This window comes from Dermacentor albipictus, chromosome 5 (genome assembly GCF_038994185.2).
Source record: "Dermacentor albipictus isolate Rhodes 1998 colony chromosome 5, USDA_Dalb.pri_finalv2, whole genome shotgun sequence".
In the NCBI taxonomy this organism is placed as follows: Eukaryota; Metazoa; Arthropoda; class Arachnida; order Ixodida; family Ixodidae; genus Dermacentor; species Dermacentor albipictus.
In genome coordinates, this window is record NC_091825.1 from 92,863,751 (window position 1) to 92,883,320 (window position 19,570).

The following is a 19,570-nucleotide window of genomic DNA, read 5'->3' on the forward strand; positions in this document are numbered from 1 at the left end:
GATACCGACGGCACCATAGCGGAAATTAATTGAACTTACTAAATGAATTAAAGAAATTATAACTTAATGAAATGAAAGTGGACAAAAATACTACTGGCCACAGGTGGGTAATGAGCCCACGTCTTCGCATTGCACGTGCGATGATAGATAGATAGATAGATAGATAGATAGATAGATAGATAGATAGATAGATAGATAGATAGATAGATAGATAGATAGATAGAAGATAGATAGATAGATAGATAGATAGATAGATAGATAGATAGATAGATAGATAGATAGATAGATAGATAGATAGATAGATAGATAGATAGATAGATAGATAGATAGATAGATAGATAGATAGATAGATAGATAGATAGATAGATAGATAGATAAAAGATAGGCGGGCGGGCGGGCGGGCATGCTGGCTGGCAGGCCCTAAACAGAAAAGTAGGCAAACAATGCTAATCACAATGACTCATACGCTACATTAATCTACTTTGATGGAAATTTGCTAATCTTTTATCCAACAATTTTAGAGCTAACCATTGTCCTTGGTTCTTCTCATTAAGAAAACACGTATCACCTTGATAAAGTTATATAATCGCTGTATTCCATATGTGTGCACTGAAATTCACATCATCAAGCTCCATTAAAGTTAACACAGCAAGCTGGTCGAGTTGGTGACTGAGCATATTCCTACGGATGGCCAGCGCAAACCCGACGAAGCACAAAAGGAAGTATCGTGCACTTCCTTTTGTCCTTCGTCCAGGTTGCGCTGCTCACCCCGAGGAATGCGCTCAATTCTAGGATAGAAACTTCAGGTACACCTCAAGCAAAGCACTGTATTTGGGAGTCAAATTTATTGAACGACACAAATTGTGGCGATGAATATTGACGCGTGTATTCTATGCAGACGACGACGACGACGATGGGAGCACTAACGGACTTCGCCTAGTGGGTCTGAGTGAGATTGGATGATGACGAAGAAGACGTGTCTCTGCTGTGTTTGTTTTTGAACAGATTGTCATGTTGTTCGTGAAGAACGTCTCCCTGTGTTCTGTCCGCGTTGTACCGCAACAATATAAATAAATTTTAATAAACTAACTTGAAACTCCTGGTAAAAATATAGTAGAGCCACATTTTGAAATACATCTTGCTTCAGAGTCAAACGCATCCGTTAAATCAAAGAAAATGACTATCCAGTACACGTGTTTCCCTGTGTTGCTCTCACTACCCCACCAGCAGCCGCGAAAGATGCCATCGTTTGTAGATAGCGATAATGGAGAAAAAAGATTTTCTGCCGCGTACAAAAGCTGTTTTGCCCGTGTATCAGTTAGTCATCGTTTTTTTTTTTCGTAGCCTTAACCAACTTACGATATGACTACATCTTGTTCCCGTGAGAATCTCATCATTCCGTTTCCCTCTTTTTTCCCCACCTTCCTGAATTTCCCAAACTCCTTCGTTTTAAAAATTCCGAGCACTTACAGTTTACAAGTATGTGATGTGATCCATGCTTTTCCTAGTCTTTTAACGGGCGCATTTGTTAGCATGACAAGCATGAAATGTCTGATCTTCATCATTCGATGCCGTGAGGTTCTCATCGTTCCGTTTCCCCTTTTTTCCCACCTTCATGAATTTCCCAAACTCCTTCGTTTTAAAAATTCCGAGCACTTACAGTTTACAAGTATGTGATGTGATCCATGCTTTTCCTAGTCTTTTAACGGGCGCATTTGTTAGCATGACAAGCATGAAATGTCTGATCTTCATCATTCGATGCCGTGAGGTTCTCATCGTTCCGTTTCCCCTTTTTTCCCACCTTCATGAATTTCCCAAACTCCTTCGTTTTAAAAATTCCGAGCACTTACAGTTTACAAATATGTGATGTGATCCATGCTTTTCCTGGTCTTCTAACGGGCGCATTTGGCAGCGTGACAAGCACGAAATGTCTGATCTTTATCATCCGATGCCGTGGACTGAGCCATTATTTAACTCCGTATTTCTCATTGTCTTTCATCAAATTACAAATGTTTTTCTGCAGCTACACCAAGGTAGACGGCGTATTTTTCCTTCATATGTGTTCCTACACAGTGGAAAATTCGGCCTATGGTTCTTGAATAATCAAAGCAAAGCACGAGAAGCATTGCAGGCTATTGTTGATATAAATGCCTTCTGACTAGAAGTCAGCGTCCTGCCTATCCTGCTTGTCGCCATTAATAGAGAGGATATGTGTCTTCTCATGGTAAACTCTCCTCTGCACTGTGGTTAAGCACGTTCCTGGTGCTCCAAGATCAAGGCTTTAATTTCCGTCGCTGCCGCTGGATTCTGTGGAAGAAGTAAACATGTAAAAAATATTAACCTCTGCCAATCAGTCATGCATAAGCCTGCCGTTCAGCATGTCATTATCGTTGATGGCTTTGGCAGCAGTATAATTGCTAATAATAATAATAATATGTGGGGTTTTACGTGCCAAAACCACTTTCTGATTATGAGGCACGCCGTAGTGGAGGACTCCGGAAATTTTGACCACCTGGGGTTCTTTAACGTGCGCCTAAATCTAAGCACACGGGTGTTTTCGCATTTCGCCCCCATCGCAGTATAATTGCTAAAAGGGAAAAAAAATAATCATTGGAATAGGTGTATGTTCCTTAGCTGATGAATAATAATCTGGTGTCGCTGGCTCGAAACGCGTATGCATGATTTTTTTTTAACGTTGCTTGTATATAATGAACTTCAGGACTTCCAATGAAAAAATGAAAGCCATGAAGTGCCATCAAGACTACATAACTTAGCAATCAGATTCTATATGCTTTTTTTTTGCTTGTTTGTTTATGGGCTTGCAGTACTAGCAGTATAATTCAGAGGTCACACTTTTGCAGCTCCCATATTTTAGTAGACCCATCGCACAATTCAACGGAGCGGGAAATATATAATTACGCGGGTGATATAGATGAAATGCCTATACAATTTCGGGTGCGATTTTTTTTTAAGTGAGGCTAATTGGTTATTGCTTGGGAACTATCTCACGCGTGCACGGCTGAGCATATGTCATTTTAAATGTCATTGTCATTGTACATTCGGGTCGTCTGTTGAAGTACTTTTGACGATTTCTGCGCTTCGCATCTGTATCATTGGCTCAGGCACTTGTCTGCACCTACCGCTGGCAGGGCCTCCTTGACATTGACCCGCGTATGCAGCTGCAGCCACTGACATTATAATCTCACTCCAGCGTTTCTGTTGCTTTTTCGCTATCAGGCTAAATTCCTAATTGCTTGGGAGCTTTCGCTTGCGTGCACGACTGAAAATCTGTCATCTTATGGTTCAAGTTTCTGTATTCTTGCGATTCGTCTTACACTACAGGAGGCTTTGCTGCGTTAAGAATGCAGTTTTCTGCAGAGAACTCGCAAAAAAACGCACTTTACGGTGATTATCTGTGATTTTCCCGCAGCTGTTTACACCATGTGCAGTTCAACTGCTCCAAGAGTTCTCTGCCAATGTGAGATGGTGTAAACTTCGTGACATACAGCCACTGTTCCGTTTCTGGCACTCACAAATTATAATACCGCATGTTCAGAACAGTGAATGCACAAACGAGCTCATAAGTTGACTGGGAGCACCAAGCCATCAACGTGCTGACGCATCGTCATCTGTTAAAAATAAGTTTGATGATTTCTGGGCTTTCTATCTGTATGATTGGCTAAGGCACTTTTCTGCACTTACTGCTGGCACGACCTCCTTGACATTGTCGCCTCTCGTATTTCGCTGGCTCAGGTTCTTCCGCATATACTTCCGGACGAGAGGGCATACGTATGTTGGATCTACATACTCCGACTCATTCCATTCTGCGGGAAAAAAAAAGAAAGAAGTGTTCACCGATCTGCGACAATCCTGTCCTTCAAACCATCAGCGCAAGCATCAACCAGGGTGGCCAGTGGTCTGGAATTTAGCGAAACACTCACGCCTCATAAATAAATGTTTTGAGTGTCCATTCGGCCCAGTCAAGACAGCCAAATGTCCCGAGTTTAGTTTTTCTTTGTACCTAATGCCAATCAATCAATCATTTGTCTTTTTCATATTACCTGACAGCTCATCTCTTTTGTGTTCTGTAGCATTGTCATCAACGTGATGATGATAATGATGATGATGGTGATGATGATGCTGTGGTCACACCTTTATATCGGGTGGACGTGGCAACGACGCCCAAACCACGATGCAGCGGAGGCGAGCGCCATTTAGAGGTGTTTGCAAAGGAACAGGGCACACCGGTCTATGACCTCTGAGATTATTGCGCGCGGGCGCGCGCAAGTCTCGGTGGCCATAGCTGCTCTATGAATGGTAGAAATGCTGGTAAAGGGGCTTGTTCAGTTTCCGCATTACGGAATTATCTTTCCTGGTATCTTCAAATTACAACACGACACTATCCCGTCTGTGGGTTGCGTTTAGGTTGTAAATTCGGATTTTCCTGACGCAACTTACTTTGAGGAATTCAATTAGTTCAGTATCGTCTCTGCGCCACGCGAAGGGCCTGGGTGGTTGTGGTCCGGAATGATTTTTGTTCAAGCGACGCCCGACGCCGACATCGAGTTTTTTGCGATACGGGGCCCTTTATGCGGTCACGTTAAAAACGCTATCCTCTACCTTTAGAGATTCCAGCATTGTCAGTCATCCGAGAAAGTGACATTTCTTTAGACAAAAATAAAAATAGGAATTGTCGCCTTTCCTTTTTTTCTTATAAGACAGTAGTTGCTGTGAAACAGTGCAAATATAATCGTGGTTGATGTGTTTTTGTGTGTGTGCGTGTGTGTGTGTGTGTGTGTGTGTGTGTGTGTGTGTGTGTGTGTGTGTGTGTGTGTGTGTGTGTGTGTGTGTGTGTGTGTGTGTGTGTGTGTGTGTGTGTGTGTGTGTGTGTGTGTGTGTGCGTGCGCGCGCGCGCGCCACTGTGTGTTTGTGTGTAATCAAGGCACACCTACTGACACCGAATCATTGACATATATTTTATTTCTGCATTGGTGAAGGTACTTACCGAAGGCTAGGCTTACGGCCAATGAGACTACCACGTGGACGACGAAACCAACGAAGGCGACCCACATGAAAGATATGTGGTAAAACTGGTAGATCCCGCTGCGCAAAGGAGGGAGTAAGATTCGGCTCCACCAAGAACCGCACTCTTAGCATCTTCGCAGTAGAGCTGCGTTTCTGTATTTAAGGCCGTTGGCCATCACAATGTCTTCTTCCATGCCAAGATAGCAGTGCGTAATCTGCCAATCATTTTACATTGTACAGTATTTCCAAACGCTACTACAATATTGCAAGAAAAGCTTTTCAGTAAACTGTTCTTGCGTTGCTGCAAGAATTCGGTAAATATTATGTTTTTCTTTGTGTGCACTTTCCTACTTTTGTTTTAATATAGAGAAAATTGGCATTTTTCAGGTGCATTGAATGAATAGGCGGGTCCTCGCACGAAAATGGGTATTTTCATTCAAGAAGCTACTACACAGGATCACAAAAATTAAAAATTTACTCATTTTGATTTAAATATGTGTCAAAATTCTGCTATTGGAAACCGAGCACTAGTGAAGTTATGCATTGTCAGCATACATTGAATCATGGCATTAAATAGTAGTCATGCCTGTCTTTACTACTATTATTCGTCTTCATTAAGACAACTTCAGCAGTCGTATACATCCCGTGGTGACAAGCTTATCCATCGAAAGTTCTAATTAGCTATGAAAATAATGCGATTTAATATAAAATCAGTTTCCACCTCTTATATAAGTCTGCCTGACCAGACCTGTTTCTAGAGGCGAGCTTTAAAAAATCGTTAAACGCAAAGAAAAAACTTAGTGTCCTTCCACTCTGTGAAGAGAGAGTGACCAGCGAAGCTGTATATGTGGGCCCCTTAATGGAGAACTGCACCTCCGCTGCGGGTCGGCCCGGCATTGCACTATCTTCGGGATGGGTGCATGTATGAACAGTTCTTATCGCCTGCTTCACCTCCGCCCCGGGTCGGCCCGGCATCTTCGGGATCCGCCCAGGTATGGATAGTGCTTAACGCCTGCTTTATCTCCGCTGTGGGTCGTCCCGGGTAATGCACTATCAGAAGGATAGACAGTTGGGCGAGTTGGTACGGCAACATTATTTTGGCTTCTAGCGCGAAGTGAAACACGGACACAGAAAGGAGCAGACAGGACGAGCGCTAACTCTCAACTAAATTTTTATTGAAACGAAGAACATATATATAGGTGATTGCAAGAACCGTAGCATCAGAACATGACAATGTAAAAGCATCAGTTAAACATGTCAGTGGGTATGGAAGTATGGAAGTATGGAAGTATGGGTATGGAAGTATGGAAGAACAAAAATTATTTCAGATTAGTACACGTATTGCGAAGGTACTGGAATTCGCAATCTAACAGAGACAACGAAGCATGACTGACGCAAGTGTCTCCTAATCTTTTTATGTGGAAATCCTCGATAATTTCCCTTTATACATTGCTTTTACATTGTCATGTTCTGATGCTACGGTTCTTGCAATCACCTATATATATGTTCTTCGTTTCAATAAAAATTTAGTTGAGAGTTAGCGCTCGTCCTGTCTGCTCCTTTCTGTGTCCGTGTTTCACTTCGCGCTAGAAGCCAAAATCACGTTAATGCACTATCTTTGGGATGGACCTACGTATGGGTAGTGCTTAACGCCTGCTTCACCTCCGCCGCAGGTCAACCCGGTATTTCACTATCTTCGGGATCGGCCCACGTATGGATTGCCTGCTTCATTTCCGCCGCGGGTCGGCCCGGTATTGCAGTTACTTGGGGATCGGCCCACGTACGTGTCTACACACACACACACACACACACACACCCACACCCACACACACACACACACACACACACACACACACGCGCGCGCGCACGATCTTGAGGGAGCTAGCCCTTTAAAGGAAGCTTTAGCTCGGGTGCAGCTATCCAAATACATGCAAAAGAAAAATTCATTTTTCTTGGCAACCACTACACTAAATTTGGCGATATTTGTTGCATTGAAAAAAAGTTAGAACCTAGTGACGGTTAGTCTCGAATTTTTCATTTAGGTCGTCAATTTTGCATGAAGAAGTGACAAAAATCGAAAATTTTCAGGAAATGAACCTAGCAAGTTTACAACTCTGTAACTCAGTATTGAAAAATGATATCGAAATTATGTAAATCGCATCTAATAGTACATCTAAAGCAGACAAAATTGATAGGTTACAGAATATTCTCAAGAAGTTAAATAATATGGAAATACAGCTTTTGCATAACCCTTGTACGCAACGTAACAAATTCACGTAAGATATAAATTGACATACAGAGTTTGTCGGCTATCAATGATCTAATAAATGCCATTTACAGAACCGCCATACCTGTTTTCGATGCAGAGCTATTAATTTCAAACTTCGTGCTTCTGTTTGTTTTTCGAACTTTCGAATACTTCAATATTCTTTTAGCGAAATTCAGGCCCTAAATAGAAATTCCGCTTCTAACAGCCAGTAGAATCTAACGTTATCTCTCAAGTTCAACAAATTTTCTTAGAATCGGTGCAGTGATTATCTCAGAAAAAAAGTTTTTCCATTTTACATGTACTTGAATAGGCCGCGTCCAGGACTTGGGCCTCAGCTAAAGCTTCCTCTCAACAGCTTGGCTGTAGAATAAATCATGTATGCACCACTAACTGTTACTGTCTTCCATTAAGTTAGCAGTAAGAATAACTCATATCGTGCAGTTTCTACGGTGATTCATAGCCGAACCCCCCTTATATGTAGTGACTACGTTTAAAAGTCAACAAGACCAAAAACTAGAAGGTAAATTTTTGTGTGTGAAATGAAATGTAAATATGTGATTTTGTTTTCTAAGGTTTTACGGGAGTGGATAGTGCAGTGTAAAGCCACAATCAATATATTTATCGCTATATGGCGTTGTGCGGGCTAGAACGACACAATATTTTGTGGGCAGCACAAAAGTAGGTGAATGTGAATGCTGGCAAACAGACTGACCTTGGATGTGGCGGTGGTTCGTATGATCCGGATATGATGGTCTCGTTAAAATCCGCGCAGCCCGTTGTGGTCGTGGGCAGAGTATACGGTTTCCGCGGGTACACAATAGATCCAAGTGACATCCAACCAGAGATTATTATCGACACCACCGTTCCAGCTATGGCACCCTGCATGGTTTTACGTTGCTCCGTTCCAACCACGAAGATGCAGCATAGAATTGACAGCATATTACTTTTTTTTGACCGAGCACGCAAAGTGGTAGTAGTAATGTTTAATTCAGGTTATTCAACTACTATGAAGCAGACCCATTGTCAAAACGTCTTTATTTCGTTATATGAATCAAAATTACGAAACTTACTTTCGCCAGTGCATCCTAAACATACCTGACAGAATTTATCTTCCAAATCCGGCATTTATTTCAGCTAACAGAATTTAAACATTAAAAAGGTTTAAAGGAAAATAAACAGGTTCAACTTTAACTCTCAAGCGTTGATGAACCGAATTTAAAACTAGATACGTAAACTCAAATCAATAAGTGCAATAAGATAAAGCTTTCAAGTAGTAGATCTCAGGCACTGATAAGATAAAGATAGCTTTGTTGCCCCATTCACTTTTAAATGACCAGTCGGCTGTGTTATACACATACGTAGGCGCCAAAGCTTGTCGGGTCTAATACTATTACTGTTCTGATTTTTATTTTACATCACGTTTACACGGAAGCGCCGACGAATAGCCCTGATGTCAAGAAAGTACATTGATAAGCTTGTAATAACTGGTAGCCGTTGCTATTATGGACTCCATTACAATAGGCACATGGCGTCTATTGTGAACCGTTGTAGCACAATACTTTTTTGTGAATAACTGTGTAAATCTTCAAATTAAACGATGAAGTAATAGTGAATAGGTGACGTTGCCATGAGCACTAAATTACCAAGCGCTCTTTGTTGCCGCGAACCACCCGAAGCCAAAGTTATATAGCTGTTTTGAAGTATCCATGTACTTCTTTGTCCTGGCTTTAATCCTGGCTCCTGCCTACAGCGAGATCATTAAGAAAAAAAATATGATTGCAGGGATTCCACCTCGTGGTGATCTTTTTCGAGGGCAGAACCTAAGCCGAATAGGCGTTCTTATGTTAGATGACACAAGAAAAACTATCATTTCGAGGATTCTTCACGTGACCGAAATCCATGATGATGAACTGACCTTCGCACTCTGTCACGTGAATATTTTTTCTTCACAATGAAGAGAAAAATATTTGCTACTTTAATAGCACGCTAATTTTGGCTCCAGGTGAAAAAAATAAATTGATCTGGGCAAATTAGTTTCACTTCTGTGACAGCGATATCTCACAGCTTTGTTCGATGCATACGTATAGTGCAGATGAGCACACTTTTTCACAGAACTCTATCAATGTTACTTGGCGCATTGGCTTTCACCTACCTTTTTCTTGCAACAGGGAAAAAAGAAGCCCAAGACGAAGACGGCCACCATTGGACCACACAGCGCACCTGACAGGGATGAGGCAGCCTGCGTTCACCAATGAGAGCACCCACTTGTTTGCTTCCTCTCTTCACCTTGATGATGAGCCTTGTTCGCCTTGAAGTCTTTAAAAAAAGCGTTCTATACAATTTTTTTACATCTCGAGTCAATTAACTTTATTTTAAAAATGAAAGCGCTCCGGGAAGTAAATGCTAAGAACGACTAAATCGACAGGAATTGACCTAGTGGCGCTCATTTCATAGTATATGACTAATTGTTTCCCCATATCCCTGCTTATTATAACAGATATTGAACCCGACATCATTTACTTCTCACAGCTCGACGCATTTAGGTGCGAACATGTCAGAGGTTAAATTGTATTCCGAGGCGCAGAAGGTGTAAGCAATACAGAAACATGTTCGCAATATTTATGCGACATCTTCATTTAAACACATACCTATTGCCCGATACTGAACGAACGACAACGTTCAAGGTTGCCTAACAGTAGCGAACACATGTTTATGTCTGAACACAGCGTGATCGAAGGGTCAAACATTTGCGTCATGGAAGTGACTCTGCAGTTGGTTGTTTGGTGCAAGAAGAAAAACTCATTTAGGTGTGTGCTTACCTGCACAATGGATCCCATAGTTCCAACGAGGAATGCAATTGATATCGAAAGAAGTCCGTACGTAGCAGCTGGACCGAAAAAAAAAACGTTACCGGTATTGTAATGTTCTCGTGCATTCAATTGAATATGTTGAGCAGTGACATACCCGTCAATTTGGTTATCCGCAAAGCAGATGCTTCAGAAGTTTTTATCGAAGGGCGCAGGAAGTCCTCCCACGTCACAGCCGCTAGGGAGTTGTACCCGGATGAGAGCGTGCTGAAAGAAGAGAACTGATGTTGCCTCAAGATGGTGTCGTTTCTAAAAGTCATCGCATTCAACAACATACTCTTCATGTCTCATAAACGATCAACGAATATAGAGGTCGACACGTTCTATTTATTTATTTTTATTGTCCTATGCCATGAACTTCTAGCATATATATTTTTTTCTTGGTCAGCCACGGCTTTTGTGTATTCACGAAGAACCATGCCGTTGGCCTTCAACCTATAGTAATATCCGTGACAATTTATTTAAAGGTGGTGTCAAACGTTGCTAGATGTACGAAGGGGGAAAAAGGACTTCACGTAATAAAGCTAATGCATCGCGTATGGCTGGCTGTAATATCTTTCATTTCTCCCCAACCTGGCCAACAATGCCACCTGCAATTCCTGCATGTTTGCATGTTTAACGAAAATACATATAAGCGATGGAAAACATCGGCAAGGACATGGACGAAGAGAAGACGTAGCAGCTTGCGCTGTTACGTTTTCCCTCCCTCCATTGTTTCCGCCTCGCTTTACCACTTCCAATCTAAAAACAACTAGCCCAAGCTTCCGTGCTCTTCACCTCCTATTAAAGTTATGAGGCTCTGTCTAAATATTTTCCAACCAGTAAGTGGCTGCCAGCAAGCGTTATGTCTTCCCAATCTCGTTGTCTTTCGTGCTCCTTACCCTTCATAATTGAAAGCATCAAGTGCGCACTGAGCGAAGAAGCCGGCGTCTTTCGTCTGTAGCAGCCAAACGGCACCTAAATTCCTATTGGTTGCGACGCCAGTTCACGAGGGCGCCTCGATGGAGCAGAGCGGGCTAAAGGGAACGCCTGCTGCTCTGGTAGCGCGCTAGCTGTTGCGCGAGGGGACAGTGCATCGCCGCGACGCCACGTCACTCTCGCTCTCGCGATCTTTGTACGCGCGATCTTTGTACGCGTCCGTACTATGCACTAGCGACAAAAACACGCGCGACACGCCATGCGCGGCGAGCGATACTGTCGCGAACGACAAGGTTCACGAAAGGCGGCGGCAACTGCCCGAATGGGTGCGAGACTCATTTTTCGCGGCAACCACAAAACTAGAACCAATCAGAAGCGAGCCGCGCAGTTGTGGCTCCATCTGTCTGACAAGCAAAGAATCATAATATGTGGCCTCTGAGAACGGGCAGTGACACTCAAAGGCCATGTCCAGCCAATAAGGCCGTCTTCGTTAAGCCTTCCCACACTGCTGTCGACCCGCCGAGACATAAGTGGCTTTGCAATGGAAGCCTTTTTAGAGACAGCCCGTGCCTATGCCTGTTTGTGTGACAATTCCAACATCGATTTCAAGGACCAAGAGTTGCGCGCAGGCGGGGAAGCAGAGATGTGTTCCTGGCCCTCAGTGTCCCTGTACCGCCCCAGATCGGGCGCACATAAAACATTCTGGTCCGCTCTGGCACGTCGGTGTCGCAAAAGTGAAGAACAAACTAGTATTCTCGTGTTCACAGCATAGCCTCCTCTATTTTTTTCAATGCCAGTGCAATTGCTCGCTCCCCAATGGGAGCCATTGGTGCGCCTTAGTTCATTGAGTTGCCGCGATGCGACGCTGCCCAGATGGTATGAGTAGTGTTCCTGTATATGCTGCCGCAGGTAGCAGAGTTGCGCATACCGTTTCCAGCGCCGCTCGCACGGCTAATCGTCGGGCGCTATCACGTGGTGCAAAATGACGTCAAATGTTCAACTGCGCAGTTGCGAAGCAAACTTTACGGGCGAGAGGCCTACTCATTTTCGTCAGTGCCACTGATATTGCAATTAGCGGACCAGCAAGCGTGTCGCTGCATACATCGGCTCCGGGTTGCAGGTACGGTATTCGACGATATTTGTGTTGAAGACTTTGGTCAAGTGATACTAAACACATCATACTGACACTTGTATTTCCAGTATGACGGGTTGCAGCGCACCAAACTGCACAAACCGCACGGAAGGTGGCAAAGCTTCTTACGCGGTGCCGTAAGGACGGACAGACGTGCGCCGAAGACCGGTATGGCTACTGAGTTTGGGCCGAGACCTACCGGCTCCAAACGGGACCAGGGTATGTGAGGTGCGTTCGCCTTGCTTGCACTAAAGCATCATTTATCTCGAGTAACACTTCTCTAGATGCTGAAATGCGTGCGCCTGGCATGAAAGGTTATTCACTTGGACGTTTTTTGGTGTAAATGTGCAGCGCGACACAGGCGCGGGACAAACAATGAACGTCGCGTCTGTGTGGCGCTGCACATATTCGCCAAGGATGTTAACTTACCAACTCACCAATTCATTGTGTTGCTTGTACGATTTTTCTGACTATGGGGGTTTAAAACAGTGTGTCCAAAACAGAGTACATACTAGCGGATAGAATTTTCTCGCAGCACCCTCGCTTTTCTCTCCTATGTTTCTTTTTAAATTTTTTTGTCAGCGTTTTAATTTTTCATGTAACGTTGTTTGATGTGCTAGTGCTCATTGTCTCGCAGTAAGCTAAAATATCGTGTGCTCACGCTTTAGCTTGAGTATTTACCGCCCGCAACGCCTTGCTTATTCGATCGTTCTTAGTCGACGTGAGGAATGTAAAATTCTTTTTGTATGTTTGATAGGCGCTGTGCTTCCGGTAAATGCTTCCGGTAAATTAACCTCAGTAGTATGAAGAGATAAAGAAAAATGTTTTGTCGTATTACAGTGTGCAATGTGTGAATAATGACTTTGCACGTTCGCCATCTTATGACATTAGCGCAAAAAAAATTGTCTATTGTTACCCTTAATAGCTTGTTGCCTTCCCCGTGGTTTTGAATTCGGGCCCCCAAGGCTGGAAGGATCAGCACTCTTCCCCTGCTGCCACCAGCCATTGCTCAACCATTGTCTTGTACGCAATAAATTTGATCTAGAAGCTCGTGCATCTTAACCTTTCTCCACTTGCAGATTTTCTGTTCCGAAGCAGCTGTTTAGTTTGCAATATGAGTGAAGCATAAATATAACCCTTGCATAAAATGTGCGCGTGTAGTCATTTGAAATGCGTTTACATCCACGTGTCTGCACCACATATATCGAAAACGTGCAGCTGCAGTGAACATCGGTAAGTGATAAATGACCTCCTGTTAACGACCAGTGACATAACTGCAGGCAGGATAGTTCTCTTGGCGACGAGCATTAATCGTGTGGTTTCGTAAGTCTAAATGCACTCGCATAATTGTCCGCCGTACGTCTGTGAAGTTTTTTTTAAACACCCTTTAAAACATTTCTTGCCTTCTGTCCTCGGCGAGAAAATTTCATATGTATGCTGAAATACATTGCACCGCTTTTAGTTGCAAGGAAATACGCGTTTGCACGCGAACTTTTAAGCTGTTCAAGCCACAGGCGAAGTCAGGATTCTATTTCGGGCTATTGAGGGGGGTCCTATTCCCTATATGTACGTTCGAGTGTGTGTTTGTATATGCGCGTGCATATATGCACATACAAACTAAACATTTCAGGGGTTGGCACCCTACCCCCCTTCCGGGTACACCAATGGTTCAAGCGCAGCCTTCATTAAATAGTGTCATCTTGCTCAGCGCTTCTGCATAATTGCCGCATGTATCTCGCGACCAGCAGACAAAAAGCAAGTGAAACACCGCGCAGCTTTGCCTCCTGCGCGGCCGAGGAGTGGCTTCGCTGCAGAGCTGGAACATAGAGCGGAGCTATGCGCAACTCTGCTCCCTGCGGGAGCATATACAGAGACCCTATAGGTACGGCTTCTTGCGTCACACATGTGTCTGAGCGCGCATCGCTAGCGTACCGGTGGAGAAGCGGTAGACGGTATGGAAGCGGTCCCTGCGTCTATCGTGTTATCACGCTTCTGTCAGCAGTGGCGTAGCAACGAGGGGGGCCGGGGGGCCGTGGGCCCCGGGTGCAAGGGGCCACTGGGGTGTCATATATGTCTGAAGACACCCGGATATTGTTGATATCCTCGCCTTCCTCGATTACACCCGAGAAGGGAGGGGGGGGGGGGGGTGACAGAAGCCCTATGGGCCCCGGGTGCAAGACGACCTAGCTACGCCACTGTATATCAGTCTTCCTCCGACTTCGGTCGTGAGTCGCCACGCAGATGGTACTCTCCCCACGACCGTATAGCAGCAGTCAACGCTAGCCGACGGGGGAGAATAGGAAAGGACGATAGGGGACGGCGGTGAACGCTCAGATCGGCCGCATATGGCTGGCATTTAAAAAAAAAAATTGAGGAGGCGCTGGTTCAGTCACCGGTAGCTCCTCTTCTGCGCTGGTTCAGTCACCGGTAGCTCCTCTTCTGCATCCGACATGCCTGAGTGCGACCGGCAATGGCGAAAAGAAACACAGACGCCTTCGATGAAACACGAAATCGGCTTAACAGAACCTGCGTTTTCACGAGAAGCATCGAATGGAACGAGATAACCCGGGACGCCACGCGCCGCTTGCGCGTCCCGCAATATACGATTGCGAACTTGCCTGAGCGCGTTTGCGGCGCAGACGCTCGCCGCGCTCGACGAGTCGCGCGCGTTTTTGCCGCTAGTGGGGACGTACTGGACGTACTGTACCTTCAGGCGAAATCGGAACGCGCCAAGCATGTGAACGCGCTCGTTAGCCCGCGAGTTCGCAACTCGAAGGACCGCTCAGCGGCGTTCAATTGGCCATTAATGTTAGCGCATTCACAGCTCATCAGAAGTGCTTAGGTGTGCTGGTAATTTATTTATATATTGATTGATTTAACGCCTTCCAGTTACATGCATTGCACGCACGCATCTTTACATGTTGTTTGACGCAGCCGAAGAATGGATGAGCTACCATTCCTTCTCGCTTGCTGCTACAGAGTAAACAAACATGAAATCGCCGTTGGTGCTTGCTACGAGAGCTCGCACCTAGGTCACTCGCTTTAGACTTATCTGTAAAGCTTTTTTTTTGGGGGGGGGGGGGGAGGGGTAATGAACGCTTTTGATTTGCAGCTTTACATAAATTTCAGGAAATAATGCCTTAATCAAATGAGTTTTCATTCACTAGCACCATACTGCGGTGAAATTGTTTAGGCAGCAATTTTAACTAATCCACTCTCCATTCCTTCAAAGGCAAACAAGTTTTGTAGTATTGTATTATGCAAAGACATTTCGCATACCGAATTTCATGCCTCGACTGAAGCGCCTAAAAATGTCCCTCTCCTTCGAAACGAAAGGTTGGGAGTAATTCGATATCTTACCTGAGAGAGCTGCTGTAGACAGCAGCAGCCAACAAACCGCTCAGGCCGGGGTACTCGTGGAGCTTGTCTTGTACTATGTACGGCACGAGCTGGAAACCGCAGTGCCAGAATGCAAACATATTCCGTGAACACTGTTAAGAAGAACTATGCGAGCACGTGGTTGATATCACATTTGTAATGTAACAGAACACTGAAACGGTTCTATGGCACAGTGTGTAAGCGCGACTGAACGAGAACGCAGAAATAAACGGATACACAGAGATAACGCTCTGTGTATCTGTTTCTTTCTACGTCCTCGTTCAGTTGTGCTTACACACTCTATCATGGATTCAAACAAACTATCCCGCTAACGTGGTTTAACCAAACAGTTCTACAAGAATTAGCTGATGTGTTTAGGCAAGAACTCTCATCCCGTAACAGGCGGCGGCTGACAGTGAGGTTTCCACCGGAAACCTCACACAACCTTTGTGCTTACATTTTCCCTTCGAAGAATGCTTTAGTGATTTATTTTATAGCCTCCATTTAATGCAGCTGGTTTAGCTAATCAGGCTATCACATTATTCTTTAAAGGGCAACTCTCAGGGAAGTGGTTGTCTGTCTGTATTGTTATTTAAGTCACTGGGCCCTTAAGAATGTTGCGGTAATCGAACCAGAGTGAAGAAAAACCGCTTTGTTCAAAGGCCACTTGACAGCCCGCTATGGTCTTCTTTTTTCACTTCTGCTTTGCACGGGAACTTTGACTGTACATTTATAGCTCGGTCTTTTAAGAGTCACATAAGACTGCGACTAAAAGAGCATGCGATATCAATTTCATATTTTTCTTGCATACGATAGAGCGGACAAGAATGCAACTTGCTCTTCAGCCGTCCGTTCGGGTACAGGCTAACGAACTTCGGGTGACGAGGTGCAGGCACTACGTGCCTTCTTATTTATTATATTGTAAGTAAAACATCGGAAAATGTTAGGCGTAACGCTACAAGACGTGCAGAAAGTGAAAGCAAACGGATGTAGTCGATATCTAGTTAGCAGTACGAAAAAGGAATGAACTAGAGTTAGCTTTGTATAGCGTTGGGCTGATAGCCAGTGGTCTAATGGAGTTCCAAATTGGGTGCCAAAAGAAAACAAGCGCAGTCGAGGACAGCAGCGGACACGTTGATGTGACAAATTTAAATAAATTTGCATCTATAAAGTGGGGTTAAGTGGCGCAAGACATGCGCAATTGGTGATCTTTAAGAGAGGCTGTTGTCATGCAGTGGACATAAGCCGGCTAATGACTGTGCAGGTGAAATCAAATATAAAAAATAGTATCTGCGTTTGCAGCAGCGCCATATTGTGGCGTCTTCTAGCATGCCCTCTGTTAATACCAGCGGCTGCTTCCGTAATTTTAGTGCATGCCTTCATGCCCTTCATTTGCAGAGGTGCAAATTACACACGACAGGCCTCACGACGCAGTGCGAACTCAAAATGTAGCTTTCTATAACATGCTAGAGAAAGGAACGCAGAGTTTTGGAGAAATGAACAAGGATTGCACATTATTACAATAAAGTTTGTTGCTAATTTTTTTTTCCTGCAGAGAAATAAAAGTGCGTCTGTAAAACGACATTACATTTATTGACGTACTAATCACAATCGTAATATGTTTTAAAATGTAAGGAGTGCTCCTCACTGATCATGTGGCATGCGATGACCATATAAGGTACTTAACATCGAAGCCCTTCAGAATGAGAAGAAAAAGCTACACTACTGAACAGGTCTAATCGACGAATGTGCACATACTTTTGCAGAATGCCTTGTTCCATTCACATTTTCAATACTCTAATGTAGTAGGAGAATGCATTACACATAGATACTTTATCAAAATCAAGCATCCAACAAAGAGAGAGAGAGAGATAAAATGTTAAAAACTATATGTGCATCACTTAGAATTACCTTGGGCCAAATTTTTTAATAAAAAATGTATATTCCATGCGCATCATAGTTATAACTACTATTTATTCTGAGAAACTAGAAGAAATAAGTGACATTTCTGGTATTACAAACTATTATCACATAGAGGAATAGCGCTAATATTGTTATCTAACATGCAATGCCAACGCTTTCCTAGTACAATATAGACGAAAATTTAAACTGATGCATGCTGGAACACACGTCATCACAGCTACATTTCCTGGCATAAATATGCACGAACAATAGTTCCGATGTTCAAATGGGAAATGAAAATTGCGTTTCTGGGCGGTAGTTAGACTGTTCCCTCTGCATAGCTTCTTTAAAGGTATTATCGTGCACGATCTAGTTGTCCTTGCGTACGTAGTGATTCTTAATCAATATTTTTGCACTTGGATAACAGTTCAATTTACTTTGAGATACCTTGTGCTGACTTCTCAGACAGCAGAATATTTATTATGAACCATTTTTTATAGTTATTATCCATTCTAATTAATGTCCGCAAAACACAATAGCCAATTAAAAGTGCTGCTTGCTTCTTTTCCCGGATAAGGGGAGAGCTATAAAATTTATTTCAATCTTTATTTTTCCACCATCGTTGTCTCCAAAGAGTATGAAGTCATTTCTGTGAAGCAGAAAGGTTCGACTGCCTATTTGAATGAAGCACTGTGGTTTACCTGGTCTGCCTTGCGGATGTCACCAGTGAGCCTGGGATCGCAGCTGCCGTACACAGCATACAGGGTTAGCCCCGACAACACGGCCATCGTTACGTTGAGTGCCATGCCCGGAATGTTTAGCATGAGAGCCCTGGAAAAAAATTCTTAACTCTACAGCGTCCACTGTAAGTAGCCATAAAATTAACTCTCAACGGAGCTGCGGTGTTTTACTACACGTAACACTGAGTTATTGATACCACTTCGAAATGGATATTGGTACTGATGCATCCATATTCTCGTCGGTCAGCAACTGAAAATGCGCAATGTTATTTTTATTGCTTATTAGGGGTGGTTGCACAAATTTAAAAGAAAATGGCGGGAAGTGGTTTAAATGAGGCACATACCTATGCTGTTGGACGATGAGTGCGCCAAACAACTATAGCCCTTGCGAAACACAAATGTACGTAAGTTTCACTACCATGTGGGAATAATATTCTCTTGTAATTTTTAATGTTTTGCTGTGTTATGCCGTTAATAGTAGTGCATACGCCGTCTCACAGGAGGCAATATTTACTCAGGGGCACCCTACTATTTCGTGAATGGTGGTTAGAATGATAATTGAGCACGATAAATCCATATTCTATGCACGTGAAACTTTCTACGCCAGAAACAAAGCCCTTTCAGATTTTTTTTGTGGTTTGTAGCGCAGCATGTTGTGTAATCGATACGTGATGGGCACTGCGTTTTTGATATGTTAACCTTCTATGGAGTCACGTGACCGTTTGGTAACCTACCGTGCTGTACGTAGCCTCCAGGACCCACAGGCGGGTATCTTTTTAGTAACGCTCCCAGCGGCCGTTTGTTAACGTACTTATTTCTCAATGTTGCTAGTTCAGGGTTTCTCGTTCAGGGAACCGTGCCTGAAAGTTTTCCATGAAGCCGGTAGCTCGCGCTCTCACCGTTTTCTGTTCAAGCTTTTTTTTTGGCAACTATTTTTGTGCCTGTCACCAAAAATACGTAGAAGAAAAGCAATAAGAAAATGGACGCATGATCATCATTTCAATCCTTTGGAATCCTTTATGCACGTGAATCATTAGAACTTGTTCTGCTGACCCTATGACAATCATGGCGCGATAGTGCGTGACATTCTGCCTTTGTTTGTCAACGATCTTAAGTTTGCTGCTTTGCATTTCTAACTGTCTCTTAACTCCACACGCTCTGTTATCTTGTACGAGATGGCAGCAACCAGAAATGCAGGCGTGAAGATATTTTTTTTAAGATTAAGTTCTTACAAGAAAACAAGGCACTCACATTTACGTTTGTGACCGCATGGCGGTTCTAACGTTCAAACTTTTCCTCAAGTATTCTGATTTGGCTCAATCTACTCTAAATCAATGCA

General features: G+C 43.6%; 1 protein-coding gene across 1 annotated transcript in view; it reads right to left on the reverse strand.

Moving 5' to 3' along the window:
* Window positions 1-823: 823 nt before the first annotated feature.
* LOC135897065 (sodium-coupled monocarboxylate transporter 1-like) overlaps window positions 824-19,570 on the reverse strand; it is a 76,883-nt gene continuing 58,136 nt past the window's right edge. The window contains exons 10-18 of the mRNA XM_065425648.1: window positions 18,193-18,322; window positions 15,572-15,660; window positions 10,259-10,368; window positions 10,114-10,181; window positions 9,447-9,533; window positions 8,007-8,173; window positions 5,006-5,103; window positions 3,703-3,824; window positions 824-2,307 (exon numbers count right to left, since the gene is read on the reverse strand). Of these exons, the coding sequence (XP_065281720.1) occupies window positions 2,248-2,307; window positions 3,703-3,824; window positions 5,006-5,103; window positions 8,007-8,173; window positions 9,447-9,533; window positions 10,114-10,181; window positions 10,259-10,368; window positions 15,572-15,660; window positions 18,193-18,322 (931 nt within the window). The 3' untranslated portion in view covers window positions 824-2,247. The remainder of the gene's footprint in view (window positions 2,308-3,702; window positions 3,825-5,005; window positions 5,104-8,006; window positions 8,174-9,446; window positions 9,534-10,113; window positions 10,182-10,258; window positions 10,369-15,571; window positions 15,661-18,192; window positions 18,323-19,570) is intronic.